General features: G+C 40.8%; 1 protein-coding gene across 7 annotated transcripts in view; it reads left to right on the forward strand.

Moving 5' to 3' along the window:
• Nucleotides 1–23,936, forward strand: part of LOC105248427 (heterogeneous nuclear ribonucleoprotein K) — a 91,158-nt gene that overhangs the window by 44,391 nt on the left and 22,831 nt on the right. For 6 of the 7 annotated variants that reach the window (XM_011253200.3, XM_011253197.3, XM_011253198.3 and 3 more), the window contains 5 exons: nucleotides 2,470–2,585; nucleotides 6,684–6,740; nucleotides 11,075–11,118; nucleotides 15,756–15,828; nucleotides 16,482–16,604. In XM_011253200.3, the coding sequence (XP_011251502.1) occupies nucleotides 2,475–2,585; nucleotides 6,684–6,740; nucleotides 11,075–11,118; nucleotides 15,756–15,828; nucleotides 16,482–16,604 (408 nt within the window). In that variant the 5' untranslated portion in view covers nucleotides 2,470–2,474. The remainder of the gene's footprint in view (nucleotides 1–2,469; nucleotides 2,586–6,683; nucleotides 6,741–11,074; nucleotides 11,119–15,755; nucleotides 15,829–16,481; nucleotides 16,605–23,936) is intronic. The other variant, XM_011253203.3, reaches the window with a different exon arrangement.

Here is a 23,936-nt window from a genome sequence, read left to right on the forward strand (position 1 = left end):
GTCGTCACCCCTATTGTGCGTCTAATAGAGCAGTACAGTTTTCACCTGACGTGTTTACAGTTGAATAATTATTTTCGATTTGCTCATTGCTGTCTAAGTATTAATTGACAAATATTTAACTCGCGCGTGTTTTACCGTTATGTACCGCGATTGTCCGACATGAGAAAACGATTAAAACCAATTCAGCTCTTTCGTCATATGGTTGCATGCGTTATAATCGGCCTCAGTCTCGAATACAACGGGTACGACCTAATTCAGATCGCGCGTTTCGTTTGCATATTCAGTTTGCATATCTTGGCGAGTACAAAGAGTGCGCTTTACCGCCACGTTGCGGTTATAAAACTGCAGTTAACGTTACGCCACGTCTCGTGGAAATGTGCGGAATTGTAAGAAGTCTGATCATTTAAATCCGAGGATTTTCAAGAAACTCTGATAAATGATCAGACTACTATGCGCAAGGAGAATGGATACATTTACATGAAATAAGAATAAGATACGAGAACCGTCATACAAGTTTATAAATTATTAATTTTTAATTTATCAAAAATAAATAAAACGAAATTTAACTTGTATTAAAAAATATCTAGTTATATCGAGGAAGTAAAAATAAATTTTTTAAAAAATAGGTGATAAAATTAATTAATATTTTATTTATTATAAAAATACATTTATTAGGAAAGCGAGAGAAGACCGAAGAGAGAATTTTAAGCTGGATATAACGTCACGATATATTATAATTAGTGACACTGATACACACTCATGCACCATACGCTACCTTGTTAAATATATATCGCGCAATTTCTCTCTGCATTCTTTTGTAACTGCCTGTAACCTTATATTATGATGTTCCCATTGCTAGTTTTGTATGCCGCTCATGTAGCCGCGATTTCTATGCTAAACGCATCGCGCAATCGCCGGCTATACATGTCGACAAATGATCCCCAACGAGGTTTTCGTTTCGTTTTCTTCCCGCGATGATAGCTTCGCAATTTGACACGACCAAATAATTTCGAAGCAAATAATTCGTTCGAATATAGATATATCGAAAATATGAACCGTTTGTATGTGAACTTCTATTAACGAAGCTTATGGTTGCCAATATTATGGGGATACATCGCATGTGTGATTACCGGAAAAGCGAACGCCATTGTGTGGTTAGCTTCACTGTTCTTTGATCAAACAGACTGATTATGTAATTAATTATTTGCAATTCAATCATATTACAGTAAACATTCCGGACTGGTGAACAGATAAACAACGATTATCGCATCAATTTATATATATAATCTCGTTCTGCATCGATATTCTATCGAGACTTGATTTGTCAATAAATTTATCAATAATGTATGGCATATAATTATACGATCGCGAGAGAGCAAGTCAATGAATAACCCCCCGTTATCGATTCGATTATGTATTATTTTTATTTAGCACAAGCACAATTTCTTTGCCATGTATATTTATGAAGCGTGAAACGCATTGTGCGCTTTGTGCTCCTCGTACGTGACTCTCCGGATTTGTTCCGGACATTTGAACGTTAACAGAGTCTTGTGTTGACCGACAAAAATCGATGTATTAAAAATTTAATCGCGTCTCGGGGAGAAAATTGAGACGTTAATGTCAGTCTGTATTTACCCTCGCGGCCCCCACTCGAAGGAACCGCGCTAAATCTCTAATTAAGCAATGAATCTCTGACGGCGTGCGCGCCCTGCGAGAGGATCCCGACGCACGTAAGAAAGAATTATCGGCGACTGGCGCGGGGAATTAATCGTCGCCTCTATTTTCGAGCGAATAGTAGAATAATTAAATTCCAATCCCGTCGGGTTTATCATTCCATAGATATTTCCGAGGCGCTTGATCGGCAATTAAGCGCGATTCCCACCATTAACTCGATCAAAATAGCTCCGTGTTTTCCTTTCACTTGTATTTCCGACGTTTCAAAATAGGTTTAGGTAAGACTATAAGTGAAACTCCGAGACTCTGAGACTAGGGAATTAACGCTATTATTTAATATAATTTTTCATCGATCGAATCTAATTTTTCGCGGGACACTGATAAATTCATTTGCCTCAGCACGCGTCATAGGATTGGATAGATTGTGCGGCATCATAATTCATTGTCCGTTAAATCGCCTTGTTCGCCTCAGTGACGTCGACGGTATGGGAAAGCCATTTTACGAGCAACGGTCTTTTATTGCTCTTATCCGGCGTTTTCGTCAAAGGAATCGCGACTGTCAACGAGGTCGGGAGCGTATGTTAATTTATCGCGGCTTTTACGAGTCATAATCTTGGCGAGCGCTCCATGCTTTGTGCGCTAGAGACGACGTTTTGTTCGAAATTATGATAAATTCCGCGACCCGATTATACGACCTCGTTAAATAACATCGGCTTCGTTGTTTTCATTCGCGAGCACGAGTTTCGCGAGATACGAGAGTTGCATTTTCTGACGAGGAATTTCTACATGTTTCAGGAATAATGAAGAGGGAAGCCGAGGCTGGCGCTATGACAGGTTCCGGGGGTCCAACGAGCCCCCACAAGCGCTATCGACAGGGTGACGATGAGCTCCGTCTTCTCATCCCGAGTAAGGTGAGTATCGTCGATCGATGCACGCCACGATATCGCGAAATTAATGCCTTAGCCTTCGACGATATGCAACCAACGAGGTATCCTCGATGCGGAAAATAAATTGCAAAACTTTGGGAATATAAAGATAGATGGGATAACACAACTTTCATGTTTATTTTATAAACACAAAAGGAGAGAGAAAATCGTTAATTATTTATAAATTATATTTACAGTTTTTTTTAATCTTTGCAATGTTAAAATGCTAAAAGAAACAAGTTTTCTCTATAAAACTTTTTTTCTTACGTTCACAAACGTTTAATAATTATCTAAATATGAAAAATTGCTCCTGTTTTCAAGAAATAATTTTATTCTCTCGGAATGAATTTGCAGGCAACAAAAGTAGCGCATTATTTATTAAGAGACACTCTTAGTAATTTACATATTCTCAAAGTTCAGTAATATTTTCATAATTTTTTAAAATTGGAAATCTCTTTCGGGGACGTATTTGCAGATATTGGCAGGTTAACGTTTATGTTGAAATAATACGGAAATATTCGCGTCTGAATTTGCCTTTTCCCGGATCGGAAACATAAAGTCGACAGTCGTCGACGACGCCCCCGTCTCCTTTCGGCGAGCACGTAATGCGTATTATAGCGCACAGGGAGTGAATAGGCGCGGATCGGACGTGCTTCCCACACGTGTTCGCCACACTGGGTCACTGTATTTCCCAGTCACGCGTGTTCGGCCCGGCTGTTTTCGCCATCTTCGCCGCATCGTTACCGTCTCCCACATGTGCAACACGGGACCACCTCCGGCACGTCCGCTCCAGCGATGGAACAGCCGGGACTCTTCCGGTCATTGTCGCCCGGCGACACGCTCGGCGAACCGTTATCGGGGTCTCTACTTTCTTTCCATCGCGGGAAATCCCGCGGCGAATCTGTAAAAAAAAATCTCAAGCCCCCCCCTCTTTGCGGACTTGACTTGAGAAAATCGGATTCTCGCGATCTCTTAAGGCAATCGTTCCGCTTCTGTCGGTTGCCTCAACGCCATAAGCTTCCATTTTTATTATATCGCCGATATATCGCCAGACCGGATGTCCCTCTTTTTCTCTCTCTTTCGGTTGGGCGGATATTTTCTTGCGCCACCGTTTCCTCCACGGTACAATAAGACGCGGGAGGCGAATATCGCGATTGCAGCGGCCGCCGTCTGCTTTCGAGGGCATCGGGAGAGAAGTAATATCATGAATCGAGGTCTATCCGCACCTCCTTTCGCTCGATAGTGATTGATTGTAGCATTGAGAATATCGAAAGGAGCAGAGGGAAGCACTCGTTTCTCGCGTTTTCTTTGTTCGACTCGTATTTTCGTAGCAAGATTTTATCGACGAAACATTTTCTTTCCGTATCTCTCCGTAATTTTCTTCGCTCTCAAGAGTCGATTCGCAGCAACGGCTCATTGTCAGTTCGCGCGAATTCGCCAAACGCATAATTCACGTGCGATATAAGCCATTACACGCGCATCGCGCGCGTTAATAAGCTTAATTAAATTGAGCGATCGATCGTAGGATAAGCACGCGAGTGTTTAAAAACAGTATGCGTCGCGTAGAACGATATTCCGACGATTTTCGTAGCTGTATTTGTTCAGAATTTAATTATCGCAAACACCTGCGAGATGCTGAGTGAAAGGGAGGAGGCGAACCGGTGAAAATTTGACATTCAGTGATACGCGAGGCGCGACGCGCTGCACGTGACATCATTAACGAATGGCCCTGAGCAAGATCGCGCCTTAATTTCCTAATGGACGACAACAACGTGTGTACTACGGTGCGTGCCGGTGGGATTTAATCGGCGATCTTACCTGCGATCCAGGCGGTCGAGCACGAACGAGGCGTCGCGCTCGATCGCGCCTCTGTCGAAGCTCGAGCTGTGTAATCGACGATATCATCGCGTACCGTCATTAATGCACGGTGTGTCAGGGACGATCGATATTGCATTTCCAATACCGTAGCCTTCGTAGATGCTGAATTCATAATCTCTGCCAAGGAAACCTGTACATGCGCGAAGAATGTCTTACAGGGAAAAGTTGTGGAAAGTTGAAAAAATGATGAAAGCATATAAAGAGAATGTATAAAGAGTATCTTGAAAAGTAATAACTTTGCTCTAGTTTGCTTTCAGAAGTTAAAATGAAAGAAGTAGACTGTTTTTCGGTCTATTTTATTTCCTTCGAAAATTAAAAGAAAAATAGAACTAAAAATTGTTTAAATAGTTATTTACAAATTGTTTATAATTATCTAAACGTTGTTAGCTACGTTCAAGAAATTTATTAGCCAACTTTCTTCAGAGTTTTTATATTTAAAGTAAAAAAATATATAAATATTGAAAAATATATATAAATATTAATAGAGATGAAAATACATAAATATTAATAAATATTGAAATGTATAAATATTACATGCAAAGTTTATTATATATAAAATAATAAAATATACATATATAAATGGAAAAGATCAATTCTCGAAGATTGGATTTCGTTTAATTAAATTTAATAAACAAAAATTACTCATCAAAATATTCTACATTCTCAAAATGTTATAGGTTTTCGAATTTTCCAATCGGACGTTTTCTTTATTCGTTGCTCCTCGTCCGTGCGAATTTCTATTTCGTCTATTTTGGCGAGCACGAACACGTTGCATCGTTGGAATGCAGATGACTGCGTAGCCGCATTCCCGTGTCAATACATCATATCATAATACGTCGTTGCTTTCGCGCGCATCGAAGTGCGTCCTTGACGCGGCTTCTCCCGCAGGAGAAAGCGTTAATTGCCAGATAATACTGGAGCTTATTTAATTAGCCGTTGGAATACGGTCTATTATTAAAGACAACACCGGGGCCGTACAAGATCGCGCGACATATGGATCTGTGGAAATTCAATTCGATATCCTCCTCGCGATACGTATCGCATTCCGCTCATTCCAAGCCGCAATCATTTCGCGATTTACGAGAAACGACAACAAAACCGCGCTGTTTTCGCGTGTCCGGGCACAATGCCGGAAGTTTGAACTGCGGAAAAATCAAAAACCCAACTGGAAGAGCGAACGTAAAATTTTTATCGCGCGCATCAAACGGGGCTTTCTAGAGAAAGCGAAAAGTTGACGCACACAACCGTGGCTTCTCGTGGCGGCAGAACGAAATTTCCGTATTTTATCCTTGCTCCTTTTCCTAAAGCGGATTATCTCGCTTCGAAATTTTTCGCTAATTAAACATTTCGCCGACGGCATCCCTTGGTATAAAATAATTGCTTAATTAATAATGTCGAATATGAAAGGCTGAGGATCAAATGCATCGTCGATTGCAATTGTGACGAAAGTTGTTTAATTCTTAGATTGGCATATCAGATTTTAGTTACAGCGAATATTTTACTCGTAAAAATTGTTAAAATAAATTTTAATTATATAATTATACAAAAATAATATAATATTAATATTTATACTTATATAATAAATATTTATATTTATTATGTATAAATATATTATATTATTTTTTATAAACTATTTAAATACATAAATATTTATATTTACACATAATATTATTATATCAAATTAAAAATTATTAATAAAACTCACTTTTTATTTTAACGTTAAATTTTTTTTCCCCATTTAATTTTGAAATAGAAAATATTTATAGGATTTTTATACTATTCATAAAATTCATAATATTTATTGTATTTTATCAAAAATTTTATTGTTTATATAATTAATTGCATTGTTAAAATTTAGTATGATCCTTTTTTATATTCTGTTTATTTTTGTTATAAATGTATTTAGTTTACACATTGTTTATGCAATGGTACTTTACAAAACTTTCGATCGACTATTGTGAGGAATTTCGTGACAGAAGAGAGATTATTGAAGGATATATAAAGGATATCTCGTTTATAAAAATTTACTTTATTTACTTTATGAAAATTAAAAAAATTTCATATACCAGTCTCAAAATTAAATAAACTAGATATCTATAATATCGTTTACTTTCCAATTTTTTCATTTCTTCTTTGGAAATATTTTTAAAAGATTCGAATTATTCGTTATCTTATTTATTAAGTTGTTAATATTTTTTGTTACAGGTTGCCGGTTCGATAATCGGCAAGGGTGGCCAAAACATCACCAAACTCAGGAGTCAGGTAAGCTTTTGCGCTTCGATTCGTTTGTAATTTCGCTGTAATTTTGTTCCTGTCTTTGTCTGTCTTGAAGCTCTTTACTACGAGCAAACACAAGAAAGATAGTGGAAGACAAGGATCGCATAAATAATCGAGCGGAAGATCGTAAAAACTGCCTCAGCGATACACTTTAAAATACATGCTATGTACGTGTATTGTAAAGCGACGCGTTTTTCCGATCTTTTGACTACGTTTGTGCTTAGTTCTAATTCCATGTCGAATTTTCAGTTGATTGAGAGTCATTTTTTTGTTCCGTTTACCAAATTTTCCGGTAATCGCTTAATCAGCTGCTATTATGTCATATATTAATTAAAAAATCGCGGCTTGCATTTTACTTTTCTCGCGCACCGTCTATGGATCGATGACACGAGTGCCTGTAACGTAATTAATCCTTTAGCTCCCTTGAGCCTTTTAACATCGTTTGAATCTAAAATAATTATGGTTTATACGATTATAAGGGGTACACAGAGCGGTAGAGGGTTGATACGGAGAAGATTCACGTAATTTGTGTAAAGAACGCGAAGCGTGACAGAGAGAGGGAAAGAGAGGTAGACAGAGAGACAGAGAGAATTACTGCGCGTAAAAGGCTTTATTGCGAGAATTTGTTTGGCCAGGCGCTCGTCTCGTTCTCCAAAGACATTCCCAGTACGAGCTTCATTATGCATTTGGTTCCCGAAACATGGGGGACTGTTTTCCTCGTCTCCCGTGTATATCTCGCGCCGTATCAATATTTCATGAGACATTCGTTATTTCTCGGTTACAAGGAAGGTGGACGTTTGCTTGCTTCGATTTTTATTTTTGCGCGTCGTAAACCTAAAAGTGAAAATTGCACGTTCGCGATGATCGATGACGAGAGAGCTCGTCCTTCCGCACGAAATCGTCGACGTGACGATTTCCCTTCGAGATCGACGAATCCTCTCGTCTGCGCGCGATCGATCGTCCGATGACTTAATGTCGCGATTTACATTACGAATCTGAATCTCCGAATGTTCATGTTTTCAACGAGCGGTCGGCATTTGAACCTGTTTGAACCAAATGAGTACATGAATGTGCAGTACACGATAGCAACACGATCCGCGAATTAAAGTCATCTTTGTTAGCTCTGTGACTCGCAATCAATTCAACCGACTGATCGACTCGAGTCTTTGATGTCATTGCAACTTTAGAGATCGTTGCAAAATCGGCGGATATCACACGAGGACGAAAATATAAGCGTCTGCGTAATTAAATTTTTTTACGAAGGAATTTGTTTGTAGAATATCTATATTTTCTTACAATCTCCTTATAAATTTAAGATATATCCACCGATTTTGTTGCTTGAATTTATCGTACACGTAATTCGATTTTCCGCGATAACATATCGATAAAACACATCTCCGCTGAAATAGCTCGAAGGGGGGGGGGAAGGGGGAAGGCATCGCATAATCATGTCCTTTGTAGTACATGTGTTCGTAATCGCTAATAAAGTCCGCGATACATGATTATATCATTACATTACTCGCATTGTCATCTCCCAGAGTCACGATAAGGGCCTCAACGGAGGAGGAGAGGGGGGGGGGTTTCGAGTGCTTTAGCCGCGAATAATCGAGCTGCGATGCTAAAGTGCACTCGGTGCGGGAAGACAGAAGGTTAATCGCGTTAATGTCGTGCTTTAATAATCGTGCGGTTGTGACATCGTCGCAAATGACGAGCGTGCACCTCCGTCACGATTCTACGCCGAAGACGAGGACCGCACGTCCAGTCAATTTATCGTTATCGTGCGCACGCACGATATCTTTCGACTTTTTTTACGAGATTCGGGTCTCGATACCTGTCGACACGAGCGCGTCCTTCTCTCGACAGGACACAGTGTCTTCTAGTGCAAATGGAAGAACGTGCGAGAGAACGTGCGTATCTATCGCTGAAGCAACGAGATTCCATGCGTGCTCCGAGATGGATACAGTACTCTGGGAATAATAATTGCGCAGAAATAATTGGAAAGATCCTTTAGATAAAATCTTTAAAATTGACAGATGTCGAATATATAATCGGATAGCGAGAGATTTTTATTATTCGTATTATTAATTCATGATTTTTGTCCTTAATTAATGCGATTTGCTCGACGGAACGAATATCAGTCGTATAAATTATCGGTACAGTAATGAACAAGTAATTAATTTAATGGAATCGAGATCTTAAATTTATATATTACACGAGATTCGTCGACCACTATTCCCGAAGAGTGCTGTATCCGAGAAAATTATTGGAGAGGATCTCTCGACGATTCACTTCCAGTTTGCGTTGCTATTCTGACGGCCTTCTCCGAAACTCTCTCTACGCGAAATCTCTCGTCGCTTTGTGAAGTTTCGCGATTCGAGCGCGAACGCTTCGCAAACTTCCGTGAGCGACAATACGCTTGGCGTTAGAGGGCTGCTTCGAATGTGCGTAGAAAAATATTGGGAAGTCGTATGACGCGAGGAGCCTTTGCTCGTGCTGCAATTGATAGATACCTTTTGCCGCGTACAAATACGAGTAGCAGATAATAGATATTTGAAGAACGATCGGAAGAGATACCGTATCACCGCTACAATTTTTCGATTCTTTCGAAGAATAGACGGCGAGGTTACTTCCATTCGCAAGTATCTGTCGCAGCAGCCTCGTTTCTTCGCGAAAGTTTCGCGATCTACATTGATAAAAACTTTCCGAGCGGTTATCAATTACACGCACGAGGCTCGCTCGCAAGAGTCGGGGACGGCAGACGCTTAATAGACCTCTTAGCTTGAAAATTAAAAATTCGCTTGATCAACGACACTTCGTTAGCAATTAAAATATTCCACGGACCGCTACGTAGAACAGACGTCAATTAAGTGTCGCGCCGGGAGAGGAAAATTATTCGAGTGCGCCTTCGGAATTCTTAATGGCTTCGAGGGGACGAGGGGGGGGGGGGGTCGGACGATGCCGACCGCGGTCTTTGCCGAGATGATACGTCTGTCGGTTAAGCATTTCCTCGAAGAGAAAAGTCGCGATAAGACTCGGCGTTACTTTGCGAGCTATCGGCGATTGCGTTACGAATCTCGCGAAAGAATCAACCGTTCTCGAGACTTGAAACTTTAATCGAATAATCGCAAGCTTATTGCGCGAATACGAAACACGGCAATTCTCGCACTGAGAAAAATCGTTTGATTATTGTACCAACAAGACGTATTTGATTGAAGGCATTTAATCAAACAAGAATTTCTAGGAATCATGATAAGATTCGATTTTTTATAACTAGAACGTTTCATAGATTTTACTATAAAGATTTGGTTAGTATTTCCTGGTTGGATCTATCAAATTTCTTGTTACATTAATTTCTTTACTTGTTGCTTAACTTGACTCGTATTCAATATTTAACATAAAATGTATATAAAGAGAACTAGTATTAATATTAAATCCCAAGTATATTTTTTTTTCTCTTACGAGCAGTGCCAGAAAGAGGACGCTGACTCTCTGATTGTGTGTGTTTGAGCCGCATCCTCTTCTTGCATCGCTGTTTATCAGTTTAATTTCGAACGAATTGAATTGAAAATAATTTATTCAATAATCTGGATTGAATTTATCCAATAATCTTGTTGGAATTCAGAATATTAAACAGACTTTTGAGATTAGATGGAAAAAATTTTAGACGACTTGGTGCTGGCTTTAGTATTATTAACTAGAAAATTTGATAAATTCAACAGGAAGAAATTAATCAGATTCATCTGGTAATTCCTACAAGAATTCTAGTTCGTTCATTTTCCAACAGACATACTGGTTGAATCTATCAGAATTCTAATTAATGCAACCAGATTGTTTTCTCAGTACGAGACGCGATTTTGCGCGAAAAACACAACAGGGAGATATTTATTTGAAATATATACAAGCACGATGGTTTTTCTGTTACTCGACTTGCCAATATTTTTCTCGCCCTCTCGCAACCGATCCAAAGACAACGACGAATGAGAAAGGGGGTGGAGGGAAATGGGGAAAGACGGGGGTGAGTCGGTAGAGCGGAGAAAAACGCGGACGGGAAGGAAGGGGGGTTAGGAGGTTAAGCCGCGAATTAATCCAGTCGTCAGACGTGATGTCTAACTTGGTTGATGGTTTGTGCCCTGGCCCCGCCCCAACCCCGGCGTTGCCCCCCTGGCGTTGCCCTGCCGTTGCCCTGCCGTTGCCCTGCCCGGAACGACGGACCCCGACTCGATCGGCAAATGGACCACCACGACCCTACCAACAATCGACAACAACCACCAACCAACCACCAATGAACCAACCACCAACCACCATGGCCCAATCGACAGTACAAAGCCTCAATCATTGTACCCGATTGCCCCGGACCCGAACGGTAATGACCAACACCAACTACTTAATGTTCTTATTTTTCTTTGTCTCTAATTACGAGGTACCTATTAAGAACGCCTGCGGAATCTGGCGAGCAAACAAATATCTCTTTCTGTCTTTCTCTTTCTCTCTCTCTATCTTTTCTATATTTTCTGTATACATCATGATTAATTTTCCGCCTTCTGTAATCTATCGTACTCTTTCTCTCTCTACTGTGCTTTTTGTTCCTCTTTCTCTCTCTCTCTCTCTCTCTCTCTCTCTCTCTCTCTCTCTCTCTCTCTCTCTCTGTCTAATTAGCTGTTTACCTATTTATAGAAATTTATTCTTTTATCTGTCTGTTCATTTCTGTTAATTTGTCTAATTTTTTTTCTGTCTCGTGCATCGTATCGTCTTTTTTTCTGCCAACATGTTTCGTGTTAACGCGACGACCACTTACTTTTAATATGTTGCCTATCATACGTTTCTCTTCTGTGTATTTCGGTAGAATTTTATTTTTTGAGCGTGTGTCTTTGAGCTATTTTAATCGCGATTAAGATACATCGCGGGAGGAGCACATTTTTCGGAGCGGAATATTTCAAAATATTCTATGTCTATTTTTCGACGCACATTAGAGTTAGTGCATTGAATTTGATTCGTTATTGAAGAAACTGCGTTTTCGATTATCTCGAGCGACGTCGCGAAAAACCGCGAACGTCCCACGAAATTAAGACAATTATCTTTAAGAGTAGCGTGTTCTCTTCTCGTACGGCTTCTGAGAAATCGTGATCGCAAGAGTGAAAGCCGCTGGATGCAGCGTCGCGACTGCACCTGCCGTTGGCACGTGATTGCGTGAATCGTTTGTGTCGTCGGGACACGCGGCGTTTCGCGGATTAGATTCGATTCAATCTTGCTTCATCGACGAAGAAAAAAATTTTAAATCATACCGAAAAATACAAGCCAATGCGTCATCGGCAGTTTCCTCGTTAGATTTTTCGCAGTCGAAATTTCGCGCGAAAACGCGTTTTTTCTACGCACCTAGAACTACGGGAGATAAAAGAATATCTTGCAAATTTTTTTTTAAACATGCCTTGCATGCACGGGTGGTCTGAAAATCTACATTATCCGTGTACTTAATTCTCGACGTACTTTGCATAAAAAAATTTTGTTGATTTTAAAAATTTTCTTTTTCTTTTTTTTTTTTTCTTTTTCATTCCCTTTATCTTTTCTCCTCTCACGTGCGCTATCTTTCTCGTTTTATTATTATTATTATTATAATTATTGTTATTATTATTATTATTATTATTTGATTTTTCCTGCGTAAGCGCCACGTGATAAGACGTGCGCGATATCACTCGACACCCATACACGTTTATACACACACGTACGATGTCGGGGATATGTTTTAAACGGTGTCTGTAATATGTGGCTAACACGGAAGCTAATATGTGTGACGCACGCGGCCTTAAGGCCGGCTCAATGTTAAGGGTTGTAACTCAAGGTGTTGTTATCGCGTTGAAAAGAGCTAGATGTAGCGTGAAATAAATATCGAGAGGTACGTATTTTTTTGTTTTCCATTTCCAATTAAGATGAAGAATGAAGCGCGAGAGCTAAACTTTAAATGACAAATTGACGGGATCAAAGTATTAGCACTTTCAACGCGACAAAATGCCTTCGTTCTTTAGATACCTGGCCTCGATAAGTGGTAGTCTTCCATTAGAAATACTCCGACGTTGAGTAATTAACACGCCAAGTCGAAAGTCATTACCAGTACACAATTAATGCCGCGCGCTCGATGTGGATCCCGTCGCAGAGAGAAGAGAAAACACTCTGACAATGACAACTTAAGCTTAATATAAAGCCACAGCGTGGCCGGGTGATCGTCGTCCACCTCTTCGCGCACGATTACACGATTTTAAGATGGGTATATCGCGGATCTCGATCCACACACCCGGTCGGTCGTTCCCTTTTCCCCCAAGAAATTATGTCGCGCACGCAGGTATTAACGGGAAATTTATCTTCGTCCTGGGACGGCAATAAATTTTTTTACCGCCGACGATAAAGCTTCTCGAGGATGCCCCTAATGCGATTTCTATTCGCGGCTGTACGATCCGGCCGGGAATTTCGCCGACACGTAATAAAGGCACTTTCGAATTGAGAAAGATCCCGGAATAATCCGCGTGACAGCGATAGCTGGTGTTTTTACACTCGATACAACGAGCGGATGAAAGACGGAATGTCTCAGAGCAGGCTTTTTGACGCGGCGAAACTTTTAAGAATCTCCCCGGTTGATTAATTGCTTTAAGGAACTTGTTCAAAGAGATAACGTTATACGTAGCTTTTTTTTTTTCGCTCGATCGTCATTGTCCGCATAATTGATTCATAGCCCAATCGCTGTCGATAAAACGATGACACGCGTGAATGATCGAATTTCTTCTACGTTTTCCATGGAATCGCGATTCCCACAAAACATTCAGCTTAGAATTCCCCAACGTTTTATACGTCACAAAGTCCAGATCACTCGTGCAGATCTCGGATAGTTTTCTCTTTCTCTTCCCTTCCCTCTCGTATAGCGCAGCGCAATCGCAAACGCCTGCCGTCAAAGTCTTTCGCGAATCTACGTGTGCGTTTCCTGCGATTCTCCAAGGGATGACTTTCGACCAGCCGACTCTGTAACTATCCGCATATCATAACGCCATAGCTCCTCGATTTAGCTTCTTTAGAAAGTATTGCACCTGCGTGAATTACGTATCTCAGTCTCGACTTTTTAAATCGGAGTCGATTCGTGTAATTCATCCTGTTTTGTCCTCAAACTGGGTTGTAAGTAGAAAGAGGTGATGGCATTCGCTTTCGCGATCGAGAATGTCGCCGACTAGGAAATTCCTTTAGGAATTTTCATCAAAATGCACGTGAAAAAATCAGTGTAATCGACACGTAATATAAATACACTTGCGTCGAATATACGCAGAATTATAGAGGTGAGAAAAAATTAACTGAAATTGCAAGGTTGCGCAACAGGAAGGAAATCATTCTCGACAAGAGTGCGAATGATTCGCGAGTCGAGTCGCCGATCGGATGCTTCTCTAAGGACGATTACTGAAGAGAATATACGCGATCTCGGTGACGTATCCATTGAAATGGAAGGTACGATTTCGACTTGTTATAACGGGGGAGAAAAACGCGAAACTGGACGACGAGGAGGGACGATTGATGGAGAAGGACCGATGAGAAAGAAGTCTCCATTTATCTCCTCGTATCGATTGGGATGGATTCGTGCCGATTGTCGTTTCGAAGAGTCCGCGTTTGTTTTCGATCGCGAGAGACGATGGCAAGAATCTCTACGCGTTCCTTAAAACTACGGAGGAAGAAATATCGTCGTCCCTCTTTCGAAAGTCGCGTCGATAAAAGGACGGGGCAAAAACGAATAAGTAGAAAATCAATCGATTTCAATTATAATTTGAAATAAATAAGATTGTTATCCTGCGCGGAACAAAACAGCTTTTCGAAACTCTTGGATTTGCCGAGGATGAATAAATCTTCAAACAAAGTTGAAACACGAGAACGGGATTAAGAGAAAGAGGGGGACGATATTCGAATCTCTTCCGCAAATCGTTTTCAGCCACGATCGGTATGAATTATCCTGGACGAATTGGACCGGCGGTGTTTTTCGCGACACGGTGTAATTCGCTCCGGTCGACGTCGCACGTAAACACGATCGAAGTTGGGTGGATGTAGATCGGGAAAATAGCACGAGCGAGGACGAATCTTACGCGATATCGATCGCGAATATTTCAGCTCTTATACGCGAAAGCATCAAATCATATGCCATGTTGAATGCGAGGAAATGAGTTCATCGTGAAATAATTTGCAATCTTTTTAAAATTCATTCAAATGATTGATTTAATAACGCACCTTCGTGCACAAGGAGCATGCGGAATATATTCAATCAACTTATCGTACGTTAAACGTCTCTTAGGTCTCGATTCAATATTTATAGCCGGCGCTTCGATGCAGCTAATTTTTGAAAATTCGTTATCCACGTAGCTATTAATAAAGAATGGTGTCACAATTTGGCGGCCGCATCCGCGTTAGAATCGATAGGGACGTAATGGCGTCGGTTTGCGGTGCCCGCTGTGCTAATCGCGTGCAACGAACGCTGCTGCGGTACATCGAGCGTGACGCATTGGGGGATTGCCATTAAATTTTTATCGATTTTAGCCTGTAAACCTTTCGTCGTGTCGCGCGACATTATTTCATCATTAAGTATCGGGCAAACTCTCAACTGTCACAATTGAATTTAAAACATACGGAATAAAATATAACGTTTAGTAATGCGTACATAAAGCTAAATATTACGATCGAATGTGACGTGTATTAGAGCATGCATCCAACTTCGATCGACCCACGCGCATTTAATTACTCCCTACTCCATTGGAGACGTGTTGGAATTTCACCGGCGCCGTTGTTCAAAGCGCGCTAACGGGTGACCCCGAAGTACGTGTAAGGGAAGAGGGGGGGGTGAGGGGAGGAAGGGTTTTGGCATCACTGGTTGATGTAACACACGCGAACGTCATTCGCACGGGACTGTATGGTCAATAGCACGTACGCGAGAAATTACGCCGCCTGGTAAGGTCAGTGTAATTCTGGGGATCCTTCTGATTCTAGGGTGCTTACCATCAGCTCGGACCTGCCTACCGTTTTGCAAGTGCTGAACGAGGTCGTACCTAATTTAGAAGAGGTGAGTAAGCTAAATTTTTACCCTTATTTGCCTCTTTTTTGTCAAGAACCACGATGAGGACCGAGAAAGAAGGGATATTTTCAGCATATTTTTCTTAATGCAAAGTAAATTATTATATAATATATAACTTTGTAAATGATAAAATTTTATTAAAAGATGATAATAAAAAACTGCTGGTTATTAAAGTTGCAATACTACACACGCACCTACACAGTTGCAATTTTAACGGCTAGCAATATATATATATATATATATATATATATATATATATATATATAAAAGTTAGTATTATTATAAAAGTGCTTTTGCAGCTTGCTAACAGACTACTTTGGCTTGTCGGACTACTTAAATAATTTGAAAAAGAAAAGAGTTTATATTATACAGAAGTTATATAAATATAACACTCTTATATTTATATAATTCAAAACATATTTAAGGGAAAAAGGAATCTTTAAAATAAGAATAAGAAATCTTTATTAAAAATTTCCTTTCCCTTTTAGCACACAAGAGAAATATTTCTTTTTCGGTTCTTATTTCTCGTGGTAAAATATATAATAACGTGTGTTTTCTCGTAATGAAATTAATGATGAATAATCTCGCATAACGAGGGGCATGTAGAAATAACGTATTGAAATTTCCACGATTTATTGTAGACACGATTTCAGAACGGCTCCCGTCATGGCAGCGACGAGATCGACGTGCGCATGTTGGTGCATCAGAGCCAAGCAGGATGCATCATCGGCAAAGGAGGTCTGAAGATCAAGGAGCTTCGCGAGGTGAGTCACTTACTCGATAATTAGTCACGACTCATGAGACGATATAACTCGTTTCTCTCGAGCAAATGTTGCGCCACGATATTAATTTCGCTGCGGGTTATTGCGTTTTGGCGACTTCGAGAAACGAGAGAGGACGAAGCGCAAATTGGAAACGGAAACGATGCGAGTGTCGAAAAACATACACTGAAATCCTTTCTTTCATTTTCCAACTTGTACGTCAACTTGCCGGATATTTAATTTGTCAATTTATGCGTAACGTCAAAGTGATGACGCAACAACTTGGAAGTAAAATTCAGACCTCTCGTTGAAAGTGCTTTTATTTGATTAACAATTCAGCGGCGATCGCACCTTTCCATCTCCGTGAACGCAAATACCGCGATCGGTTTTTAAACTTTAAAGCGCATATTGACTTATTAACGAAGAGCGAGACAGAAAACTCGAAACTTTGAAGTTTACAATATTTATCGAGCTTTCCTAGGATTAATTATAGGCACAAGAGAATTTCATATCGCGACAACAATTCTAAGACAATATTTCGAGACACGGTGTAGATCGTAACGTTGTACAGATCGCCGAAAAAATGTCGTCGTTTGATAGAAAGCGGCGTGGCCCGTTAAAACGACAATTAAGTTCCCTTTAATTAGCCATCTTTCTCCGACATGGCCTTGATTTTACATAACGAGCTTTATACTCTGGTCTGAGTCTTCCCGTTAAGGACTCGGCCTGGCTGGCTGATTGTGAATAGTTGGCCCGTTCTGAAATATGCAACGTGACCAAGTGGCTTGTTACGTTTTCGCGTTGACGAGAGAAACGAAACCGAATGTAGCCGGAGCTTTTGTCCCGCTTCGAATCGGTGAACGCTCGAGCCGCGTCAAAGTGCTGTGGACTTTGTGCAGCTTCCTTCGTCTGTGTCATCGTCTCTTTTTCCCTTCCTCTTCAAACGATTCCGTCCATCGTTGTTCTTTCGTCTCGTGCCCGACGAGACCTCGTCGTCGACGTTCGTGTATTCGAGAAGTCGATATCTGGGAAGCGATCATTTGACGGCAACCATTCTTTTTGCGGAAGACTGTATTATTTATTGCAGATTCAAATACGAGGCGAGAGCAAATACGCGGATGAAACGGAATTAAATAATAATATTTTTCAAAATTTTAATTGGCTGTTTGTAGCGGTGCGTGTTGCTTAATTAATCAATTATGAAAACCCGCAAGAGTTTTTGTTTACCGCCATATTTCTCCGCTATATTGCCGTCGTTACCCGCTTGCGAGGCAAATTTAGCAAATTCCATATGGCGCCTGTATACCGTGCAGCGTGGAATAACGTTGTTTGGCAATTTGCTGAAAACTTATTTCTAATTTCGTCAGCTTTAACATCAGCTCCCCGGTGAAGAGCAGTCGAGATAATTAGTCTATTAGAGCTTAGTTAACTGCTGCGTCAGGTAATGCATTTAGACGTATTGCTCGAGGGGAAAGAAGAGTCGGAACAATCGAGTTTTCAAACATTATCGATGACGCATAAAATGATAAAGATAGATTGGGATGAGTTTCAATCGATCGGAAACAATTTTTACCTTTATCTTCAAAGTGTGTTATCTCGTGCATCGCACGAGCTTTAAACGAGAGAAACTCTTGCTTTTACGGATAAATCTCGTTTAGCGAAAAATATATAACAAAATTACTTTAAACTTCACTATTAAAAAAAAAATCATGCGTGATGTGACGATAATGAAAGCAGCGAATCAGGCGGGCCCTGTATCTCTATCCCCCTCAAACAGAGGGGGACGAAAGACGCGGCACCGCCACTCGGCGACATCGCCGAACCGTTTTATTTCGATTCGCGGGGGCTGGTAGGGGTAACTTTATTGATTTCGAACGGGATTCCGGCGCCCTCTTTTTTTTTTCTTTTTTTTTTTTTTCTTTTCCATCGCGTCATCGGGGATTCCCGCCGCCAGAAAACTCGCGGCTTTCCCGATTCGGGAGAGATAAAGATACGAACGGGATTGTTTATTATTCCGCACAAGTGCGACGCGCGCAATTGTCCTGAATTCTGCTCTCTTCGTCCTCCCCGAACAGGGGGAGGGGGAGGGAGCTGTTTCTGCCTTCGTTGTGGCTGACTTTGGGAAACGCTTTGGGGCAGAGATTGTCGAAACGCGAGCGCAATTCCAAATCGAGACTCGTAATTTTCTTGGCAAATTTGCCGACTGACCGAATTCGCTATATTTATTTTCGCCAATTATTTCGCGGTCGACTCAATTGACGTATCCGCGAAACGACGAGGATTACGAACAATCGGGATTCATCGACCGTTCCGAAGCGGGAGGTTATCGTTTCTAATTAACCCCTTGAGCTGCAGTCGCTCAACAACAAATTGATTAATCGCGTTAGCAATTTTTATCGACGATATAACTTTAGAAATATTTGCGCAACGGAACATTTACAAACAAAAATCGATTTATGCGGTTGAATTTTTTTAGAATGTACCGCGCGTGTCTCGTTCAAAATTTGTCGCATTCGTTGACGACTCTATTCTCATCTCTTATCGAGACGGAATTTCTTCACGACCCACATAAATAGAATGACTGATCGGTCCGGGTATTCTTTGGTGACAACGTTCAAAGGACGAAAAGAATAGGAGAAGAACGAAACGAAAAGGAGAAATATGCATGACATAAGTCATGGCGGTGACACGAGACACGATGCAGTCGTATCTGAGTACGATGCGAACGCGATGGTACATTTCGAATTTTCAAAAAGATTCGAGAAATACGACAGCTGAATGAGTCATCGATTTTATCGTGCAATTTTTTATTTATAGCGCAGATTATTTTTTAAATGTGCATTAAAGCCGCGAGGGTGGAATCTGTCAAATAATTAGGAGGTACGATTTCTTCTATAAATTTTACATCACGCATAAAATTTATATACGCTATTGTTACACTAAAAAAAAAAAACGTTGCGACAGACATCGGTGATAAATCCAGCGATACGGCCGAGATAAATTTAATTTTGCAAGGCTCACTTGTTATCTTCGAACTCGATAATACACCGTGTAGAATTCGTCGCGTTCGACAAAACAAACGCGGTTTGGTCAACAGGAAAAATAGCGAATATCGATTCGATGAAATACCAGCGATGCTTCTCCCCGATTTGCGTTCGCGACAAATGGATCGCGTTACGCGAGATTAACGCGAGTGAAATGTGGTTGCATTCTTCGTTTTCGAGAAGGGACACGGCAACATGAGCGGAATAGAAGCGTATGCCGTATTAAGCCGCGAGGAGGCCATATGTGTCCACTCACTAGCTGATCATTAAGCGCTCACGATGCAGCTCATCGTCGCGTGCTAACCACACGTGCGTGTCGCCCGGAAGGCGCAGCCGACGTGTCCGCGTATGTCCATAACCGCATGTGCGATCTACATACACGGGTGGCGGGTGGAAATTGCATAGCCTCGCAATTGCCACGTCGCAGTCCATCTTCTCGTCGATGCGTCATTCGCATTAATTCATCAAGGAATCGATGGCAAGGCTGTCGGTTTGACTCGAGAAAAATCGCTCGCAACAGGTAATGCGTCATGTCCTTTTTTTTCTCGCAAATGAAAAACATCTTAACGTCTCTTGTGACTTTGTACGACGCATTTTTTTCGCACCTGATATTTTATCGACTTTAGATTCTCTTTATCGCGATAGTCGGTTCGCGAAAAAATTTTTTCGTGGGGAGAGTTTCGCATTTAAGGATGTTTTGTACTCGTATGTACAATCCCAGCAAAAAGTAGCTGAAAATCAATATTGAATGTCCACTTTTGCTGTATTTTGAGTATGAGAAATTGTGTGGAATATTACAATTTAATTTTAACTGCAGTGCAGAGATTTTTTAATATTTATTGCGTTTTTACTGAAATATTCCGAATTTTGTTAATCGAAATAATTAATTTTTGGCAGAGAATTTCGCCTTGTGGCAGATACATGGCTAACTTGATCGAATTATATTTAATATCTTTTTGACCAGTTAGCACTTGTATAATATTATTTGACCAAATATTTCCTCTGTATCTAAACTTTTGCAAATTTTTAACAAATTCTGAATATTATTTCCATGTGTTTTTATCATTTAAATCGACGTGGTTATAAGAACACATGTTAATTCGGTGCAAATTAAAATCCTTATAACTTGTGAACGCTTTAGTGAATCGATTTAAAAATTGTACTGAAGATTTTAAACATATGTAAGGACATTTCGTACAATTTTCATTAAATTCTCAATCTTTTGAAAATAGTACAAAACGTTCTTAACGGACGAACAGAAAAGGGCGATGTACCGGAGGTTTTAACGGACAGGGGCGGGTAAAAAAAGCTTTTCGAGCGAAACTCGAAATTAATTCCGCGAAGGTACACCAGATAATTATGCACACGCGATGCCTTTATTATCCGCTGACGCCGTTTAGTCTGCGACGACGTGTTGTACGAAACAAGGTGGTACAAGAGAGGAAGGGAGAGCGATATGCGTATGTTGCATCGTAACTATGTGAAACGTGGCTTTCTTACGCATCTGATGTTTACACGATCTTTTTATCTCGTGACATTGTTTTTTATAAGTCTGTATCAAAGAGCAAGAGAAGGAAAAACAAAATTAATTTATATAAAACTATTAAATGGAAAATTATCATGTTATGCATATCTTTTCCTTCTCTCTCTCTCTCTCTCTTTCTCTCTCTCTCTCTCTCTCTCTCTCTCTCTCTCTATCTGAAACCTGTCATGATTAAAATAGATTGATCAGTCAACTCATACGCGTATTATACTCGCGGATCAATTTCCATCGCGCAATATTATAGACAGATGTTATTATTGCGAACGAATGCGATCGACGTAGGCAAATATACATGGTCGAAATAAACTTGCTAGTGTTTCTACAACAAACGTATTCAGCGGGATGCGACACGCACAATCGCGATGTCCGATTCTCGTGGCGAGAACCATCCATTTGGCTGTCTGCGAAATATTTGCGATTTCAAACTCTCGATTAAATTGCACGATTAATTAAAACATCAAAATATTTGATATGCGCGCCGATACACTTGGTATCGAATTCTCGATAACGAGCAGCGGCCATTATCGCTCGTGAAGGAAAAACGCTTATTTTGTTCGCACAGCGATATCCTGACGCATTCTCTCGAAATCGTTCTATTGTGACATCCCGTTTAATCGAACAGAAATATTAGAGGAAATCATACATCGGCGATCAATTGCGGAATATTCTACGTTAAAAACTGTGATTAAACTCTTGCAAGAAATCCATTTGTCATTCTTTCGAGGAAATTTCTTGATCGTGAAGACGTATACGACTCGTCAAGACAAATCGCGCGCAGAAAGTTGCAAAGAGGAAAGACGAACGAAGCGGTTTCTAACCGAGCTTTCTCTCTCTCTTTCTCTCTCTCTCTCTCTCTCTCTCAGTCTCCTATTCTCCCGATTGTCGTTCTAAGGGCCGCGCCAAGGGAACACTCGCGAGCAACATGTGTTGCTATGGGCCCTTCTGGAAGGCCCGCGTTGCACGCAATCCCCAAACAGGTGCTGTCGAACCAGGTAACGGACGGTTCCGAGCAGCTGCCACGCCAGGTGTAGAGCTCCAGTCCCTAAGCTCGTCGTCGGTGACGCGGCAAACCAAGCGATTCTCCGCGGCCACCTTCCGTTTCCTCCTCGTATCTCGAAATGTTGCTGCAGCAGAAATATTGCGGCTGATTCGATATTTCACTTTCCGAAGAAGCGCGCTCTCAGGGTCGCGCCTTTTTCGTTACGCTTGTCGTCGCGAGTTTGCTGCAACGCGTGACAATAAATCCGATACGGTTACGTAAGAAAAATGGACGCGCGTTACGAGATTATTTCAGGGGAAAAATGAGGGATGTAAAAAAAAAATAAGAGGATAAGAATTTTATTAAAAAGGAAATGGCACGATTAAGTTTGAATCTTGGAAATCTCTATTTAACTGCCAATTATTCCGACGATTTGCAATCTGGTCTCGAGTAACGGGTAGTCCCAAGGGCGACTTAACGGGGGCAGCATCGCGCGGCGGAAACGAGCGAAGCCCCTTTGTGGTTGAATGAAGTCCGGGGTGGAGTCGCAACAGCGACCGAAATCGTGCCAGGAGCGCATGACGGATCCGCGAACCCTGCCGACTTTTCAGTATTCGTTCGTTCGTACGCAAGCGAGGTTCTCCTTTGCCTCGTCCGGTTCGGGCTAAATCGGGCAATGAAACATATCGTTGCAGTTTCGAAGGATTTCGTGGGGTTCTCTTATGGGAGCTTGGTCGATCATGGGTACGTTAATTAATCGACGCTCGCGTATCATTGAAATTTTCTCTACGCTTTATCCGTTCGTAGGGTGCGTTAAATTTTTCGTCTTTTACGTAAAAAATACACATTTTTGATGTGAAATTTTATTTCCCCGCTAATGCGAAGCATTTAAGAGGATCTAATATAAAACTTTCCGCCGCGTCGTTATAACTTTTAAATATAAAAGAATTACTATCGCGGAAGAAACTACTAAACAAAACTTTGAAACATTAATCAGAGATGGAAGAGCGGGTATGCGAGTGCGTAGAGAAAGGAAGCATGTTCATCTGCTTGTTCGCGTTGAGAATAGACTACGCGAATAAACGCGGAAGCGAGTTGAAAAAGTGGAGTTTGCACTGAGATTTATAAACTGTTTATTAAAAGCAATGAGAAAGATAGAGAGAGAGAGAGAGAGACACAGCGGGGGTGGGAACGTCGAAACAAAGCGGAGCGAGGGATGCGTAAAAAAAAATTAGAGTCGAGGAGAGGAGAAACTGTATTTGTTTTAACTGTATAGAGAAAAAGAGAGATGCGCATTGTTAGACGCGCATTTCCATTTTTGCTCTTGCGTAATGTGAATCTGAAACAACGTTGGATAATTTTCAATTTTTTGTTTTGCCCAGAGTGTGGATTAAATCTGCAATTCTTGTCTGTTTTCCGAATTTCAATCATTTCAGTAGCAATCAGTGACACAGTCAGTGTCATATATCTCATTATTGGCAAATATTGATGTTTATTTTACGGCATTCGTTTATCGTTTTGTATTGTCTCTATTGTCACGTGGTCGGGTGCAAAGTGGACACGTGTGTAAATAGCTAACCCTTGTTCTCTCTCTCTCTCTCTCTCTCTCCCCCCCTCTCTCTCTCTCTCTCTTTCTCTTTCTCCCTTTTGTTAGATAAAGCGTTAAGAAAATGGATGAAACTGTTCCTTTAACGGCCACTTTATCGGACATTCCGATTCTATCGTTTAGAATCGTAAGGAGAAACGCTGAACAGCCTATTCCCAAGATA

The sequence above is a fragment of the Camponotus floridanus genome, unplaced genomic scaffold (assembly GCF_003227725.1).
Source record: "Camponotus floridanus strain SB8 unplaced genomic scaffold, Cflo_v7.5 scaffold7, whole genome shotgun sequence".
Taxonomy (NCBI): Eukaryota; Metazoa; Arthropoda; class Insecta; order Hymenoptera; family Formicidae; genus Camponotus; species Camponotus floridanus.